The 6,000-nt window shown below is 40.8% G+C and overlaps 1 protein-coding gene across 1 annotated transcript in view; it reads left to right on the top strand.

The window, feature by feature from the left end:
* The first annotated feature begins 409 nt into the window (after nt 1-409).
* The window catches only part of LOC144607775 (acid-sensing ion channel 2-like), a 1,151,036-nt gene continuing 1,145,445 nt past the window's right edge, over nt 410-6,000 (top strand). Inside the window, exon 1 of the mRNA XM_078424836.1 lies at nt 410-1,135. Coding sequence (XP_078280962.1) covers nt 575-1,135 — 561 coding nt within the window. The 5' untranslated portion in view covers nt 410-574. The remainder of the gene's footprint in view (nt 1,136-6,000) is intronic.

The raw sequence follows: 6,000 nt of genomic DNA, 5'->3' as shown, positions 1-6,000 counted from the left end.
GCTCTCTCTCTCTCTCTCTCTCTCTCAATCAGCAATCCATTCTCACTGTCCGAGGATCCTGGAATCACATTGAGAGCGTCAGGAAAGTGCCCAGAGGTGCTTGGAGTCCAGCAATAAACACCATAGGAAAACAAGAAAGAAAAGCCGAGCAATCAATTTAAGGATTTGTTCTCTTATAAATCATCTCTACCAAGGCTGACATCCCTGTGGACATTGAGCAGAGCATTTTCTCAAGCTACTGGACTGCAGACTGCTTCGTGGTTTTAAGTATTTCATCAGGAATATTGTCAGCTGGAGAATCTTTGATACGATTGGTGGGATCCTTTATCCCTCCCACACTATCTTTCCGTCCCCGCTGCTTCCAAACAGACGAAGGCTTTTTGATGGTGCTGTGGAAGTCAAAGGCAAGAGTTTTGCTTCTATCTGTTGTGAAAGATTGTTATTTTCTGCTCCCCACACAAAGGGCCAGCTAGACCTGCCAAAGACAGGGTTAAAAAGGAAAACAGACGCTCTTAAGTGCACTGAGCAGCTGGAAGAGAGGTGAACTCACACACATACAAATAGAAATAAAGAGATGGATGAGAAGGAGAACAGCACAGGCAGTGTGGGGAGTCTGCAGCCGTCCACCATCCATGTCTTTGCCAACACGTCATCCCTCCATGGAATCAGACACATATTTGTCTATGGGCCCATGACCATACGTCGCTTGATGTGGACTGTGGTGTTTATGGGATCCCTGGGCCTACTCGTGGTCGAATGCACGGAGCGCGTGGCTTTTTACTTCTCGTACCCGCACGTCGCCAAGCTGGAAGAGGTGGCCGCCAACAACCTGGTCTTTCCCGCCGTGACGATCTGCAACTTGAACGAGTTTCGCTTTTCGAAGCTGACGACCAATGATCTCTACCATGCTGGCGAGCTCTTGGGACTGCTCAACGTCCACCTGGACATCCAGAGCCCCCAGCTGGCTGATCCCCTGGTGCTGAAAGTTCTCAAGAAGAAAGCTGATTTCAAGCATTACAAGCCAAGGGTATTCAATATGCATGAGTTTTTTGACCGCGTTGGGCATAGTCTCAAGGATATGATGCTGTACTGCAAGTTTCGGGGAGTGCAATGTACTCACAAGGACTTCAAAACTGTGAGTAAAAGTTTTATTTTGACCCATTTCTATCACTCCAGTTCATTCTATTTTCATTGTCCTTTCTGTTCACACTATCATTAAAACATATGTCGCATCAGCAAAAAATAACAATACAGTATAACATCTGTAAGATACATAGTGGATTGGAATAGTTTCAAATTTTACAGTATATATTTTCATTGAGGATTTTGTCCTTTTTCTAGTGGTGGTAAAATTAAACTTTTGCTTTCGGGATATACCTGAAAATAAAAAATCAGTGAGATCACTCTGTGGACAATAAGGATAGAATAAGGAGCCACTTTTGTTTTGATTAAGTGTGAAGGAAGGTCTCTATTGACAACTCTCTGCAGATGCAGAGACTATTATAATGCTGCAGGATTGGGATCCAATATGAGACTCTTGTGTGCCTTTGGTATTTTCAAACCCGTGGCCTATAATTAATTGACCTGCTTGATCTATTCACCAAGTGAAATACATTTTGTTTAGTTGTGGAGCTGTGACTATAATTATTCACATATGTATTATAATTAAGAGTGCCATCAAATCATTCATATTGCCATGCCAATTGTTTTATTAAGAATGTGGTGGTACAATTGCAATCTGCCACTGGACATATTACACAGCTTATTTTTAAAAGGTGGCAGATTGACAATATTATGTCATTTTTTATTGTTGTTCCGAGGTGGATTTTTCTTGATCAAAACAATGGGAAAATAAGTTTGCTCCATTGAGTTCGTGCTGCATTGCTGCAAGTTTAGAAATGATTGTAACTGATTTCAACAGACTAATGACTAATATTTTCACAAGACATTACTTTGCCTGCTATTCTCATGGAAGTGCTTACAAATTATTTTGGACTGTTTAAAATCTGTGCACTAGTGGAAGAAGAAAAACTTTTGTTCGTATATTCATTGTTATTGTACTATATTGGAACTTCTCTGCATCAACTGTTGTGATATTGGGGCAGCAGAGGCCCTGGTACAGTTGCTCAATAGTCCAGCAAATAAGCTTGTTCAGGTAAGCTTCTAAGGTGTGATCCAAATCCATTTAGCATCACTTTGTAACAAACAATTGATTTTACTTGGTGCAAGTCACAAAGTCTTGAGCAAACTGAACTTTTATGACTTGTTTGTGGCCGTATTAGGCTTTATTTTCTATTGTTCCACATTTTTCTCCTCCTCGTCTAAAAAGAGCATTGCACTATGAGCATGGGCTGTATAAAACTTCACTTCCATCACTTGCAAAGTCTTTAAGTCATTAAATGAACTTTCATAACACGCAACAAGATGTTGCATAGCTGCAATTGATAAAAGCTTTTAACTGCTTACCAGTGGCCTACAAAGGAAATTCTTGCATAGCTCCAATAATAATGCATTATATATGTTCAATCTGAAAAAACTGTACAACCTATCCTTGACTGCTGTGTTAGCATAGCTTGCAGTAAACTATGTTATTTTGTTGAAGTAAATCAGCTTTTTCCTCAATCCTCTCGTTGTAACTGACTCATTCACCTGCATAAACTCTTTTGGCTGTAAATTCATCATGGTAAAGCTAGTGGAGACATTACATATGAGCTTAAACGTTGTGTAAGTGGTCAGAACTCAATAGAGCAAAGTAGTGTAATTTGTGTAAGAAGGCACGAATAGTTGTGATTTAGTACAAAGTGCTGAGGATCCATCTTCTGGAAATCTTATTGCACAATGTACATATTTGTGGAGACGTTGTGTAAACAGCTTTTCTTACTTGAAATCCAAAAGGTTGTAAATTTGGGTAATTATATCCAAGGTGTTTTGAAATCTGCAGACTTACAGTAGTGAATCTCCTTGGCAAAATGTAAAAATTAGTGGACTAAATGGTGAAATATATGATATTGTAAAACCCATTGATTCTCTTGAAAAAGTAAGAGAACCTTTTTTTAAATATCCAGATAATTTTTTTAATGAAAAAAAAGTAACTGTTTTGATGTAATAAATTACCTCTATGAGTTGTGAGTCTTCTACCATAGTGCAATGTTTATTGTATTTTGATTTTTTTGTTGACTACTAATCATAATGATGTATGAAGGCACAGATAGTTGTGATTTAGTACAATGTGCTGAGGATCCATCTTCTAGAAATCTTATTGCATAATGTACATATTTGTGGAGACATTTTTCAGATGTGGTCTTCTTTTCATCCATGAGCTTTGTGTAACTGTGGCAAGGCAAGCATTTAATGCACATCTGTGACTTTCCTTGATCCGAGTGGACTGGTACATCATTCCAAAAGTCAGGAGTCAATCACACTGGGTCTGCGATCAGATATCAGTGGTTAATAGCTGTAGACGAAATATGTAGGAAGGAACTGCAGATGCTGGTTTACACCGAAGATAGACACAAAATGCTGGAGTGACTTCAGTCATTCGGTCTGAAGAAGGGTCCCACCCCGAAACGTCACCCATTCCTTCTCCCCAAAGATTCTACCTGTCCCGCTGAGTTACTCCAGCATTTTGTGTCTATCTAATGGCTGTAGATTCCCATCTCCAACTGATATTAATGAACCAATTATGTTTTTATGCATTCGCGTGGAGTCATGGTCTCCATCATTGATGCACACTTTATATTCCAGATGATTTAATTAACCGAGTGGAAATATCACGACAGGATTTGAATTTATGCATATTGATGATGAGTCCAGGCTTCTGGGTCACCAGTCTATTAACATAAATATATTGCTCTGGCTCTCCTGAAAGAGAATATGGAGGGAGTATTAAAAATCAGTGACAAAGGAACAATGATCTGACCAATGTTGGCCAAACTCAGCCAAATCCACACAGAAACATATTGGAACCACTGCATCAGAGTCTCCACTGAAGTCTCGACAAATATATTCACCAGAAGATGTTTCCTTGGCACCCCATATGAAATCATAACTAATGCAGTGCATTCATATAGCACTATGAGGTCAAACAAGGCCATATTGTGGAGATAATGAAAATAACAAAATCTGCAAATAGTAGAAATCGAACATAAAACCAGAAAATGGCAGAAACACTCAGTAGGTCAGGCATCATCTGTGGAAAGAGATCTGAGAGGCTTCACCAGAAATGGGAACAAGAGAACACAAGTTAGTGTTGGTTGCACAGAAGGTGGGGGAGAGATGCGTAGTACTTTGTTCGTAATATGGAGGAAAGGCAGGGCTATGGGAGACAGACAGAGAGAGAGAGAGAGGAAAAACTGAACCGAAAGGACAAGGAGGTATCTGGCACATGTGGCAAAGTTCGGATAGTGACGGAAAGCAATGATATGATACGATAGAACTTTATTTATCCCAGGACGGAAATTAACCTGCCAACAGTCATAAAATACAAGATACATGAATCATGAAATTAAAGTAACGAGTGGAAAGGATTGGGGATGTGCAAAGATTGGAGGGGGGGGAGGGGTGAAGTCAGTCTACCCACGACAGCAGGGGGAGAAGTTGTACAGTTTGGAAACCACAGGGAAGATCTCCTGTGGCATTCTGTCCTGCGTCTTGGTGGAACCAGACCGTTGCTGAAGGTACTGGTGACTAGTGTATCACGGATGGGGTCAGCTGTATTGTCCAAGATGCTCTGCAGTTTGAGGAGCCAGCCTTCCTGACGCGTTAGTTAATCCTGTTAGCGGCCAAAAACAGATTACCAAGACCTAAAGATTTGAAGCTTGAGTCGGGAAGGCTGCAATATGCACAGATTCTTGCTATTGAGGGCGTGCAGCGTAGGTTTACTAGGTTAATTCCCGGAATGGCGGGACTGTCATATGTTGAAAGACTGGAGCGACTAAGCTTGTATACACTGGAATTTAGAAGGATGAGCGGAGACCTTATCGAAACGTATAAGATTATTAAGGGGTTGGACACGTTAGAGGCAGGAAACATGTTCCCAATGTTGGGGGAGTCCAGAACAAGGGGACCACAGTTTAAGAATAAGGGGTAGGCCATTTAGAACTGAGATGAGGAAAAACTTTTTCAGTCAGAGAGTTGTGAATCTGTGGAATTCTCTGCCTCAGAAGGCAGTGGAGGCCAATTCTCTGAATGCATTCAAGAGAGAGCTGGATAGAGCTCTTAAGGATAGCGGAGTCAGGGGGTATGGGGAGAAGGCAGGAACGGGGTACTGATTGAGAATGATCAGCCATGATCACATTGAATGGCGGTGCTGGCTCGAAGGGCCGAATGGCCTCCTCCTGCACCTATTGTCTATTGTCTATTGAGAGATGACTTGGATTTGAACCATTAACTTTGTTCCCTTCTCCGCAGAAGCTGCCTGACCTGGTGAGTGTATTGAGCATTTTCCGTTTCTGTTTTCCATACAGCCTCAAAAATTGTTCAAATCAGGCCTTCTGCACCAAACATTTAATTCTGATGCCATTATCCAAAATCTAACCAAAACAAACTGATTGATTTACAACAGGTTTGAACTGAGTCTAACGTACAATTTTGCAATCCGTGACAAGCTCTCGGTATTAACTCTAAGGGGAAATATCTGGCTTTGTATAGAGATGGAACACTGTGTGGTTTTCTCCTGGTGAATCCATGTCACATTTTCTCATGGGCTGTAGCTGATTTGTATTTACAGTTTGTTTATTACTGATGAAGGTTGAGAACACTATCTGCATTTTGCTGAGTGGCAAAGAAGACCATAAACATAAATTGTGGTCCTAAGCACTGAGAATCGGTGGGTAGAGATGTATCTTCTGGAGTGAATGCTGCTAATAGTTGTGGAATTGGTTAGGTAAATAGGTGTCTGAATCAGTTAGGACTTTAACTCAACTCTTTTGTCTGTTTTGGGTTCCAGATTATCTGGAAGGTGTGATCATGAAGCCGTGCACAAGAATCAATTTCTGTGCA

Source organism: Rhinoraja longicauda, chromosome 29 (assembly GCF_053455715.1).
Source record: "Rhinoraja longicauda isolate Sanriku21f chromosome 29, sRhiLon1.1, whole genome shotgun sequence".
Taxonomy (NCBI): domain Eukaryota; kingdom Metazoa; phylum Chordata; class Chondrichthyes; order Rajiformes; family Arhynchobatidae; genus Rhinoraja; species Rhinoraja longicauda.
This window is presented reverse-complemented; position numbering and strand designations above follow the sequence as displayed.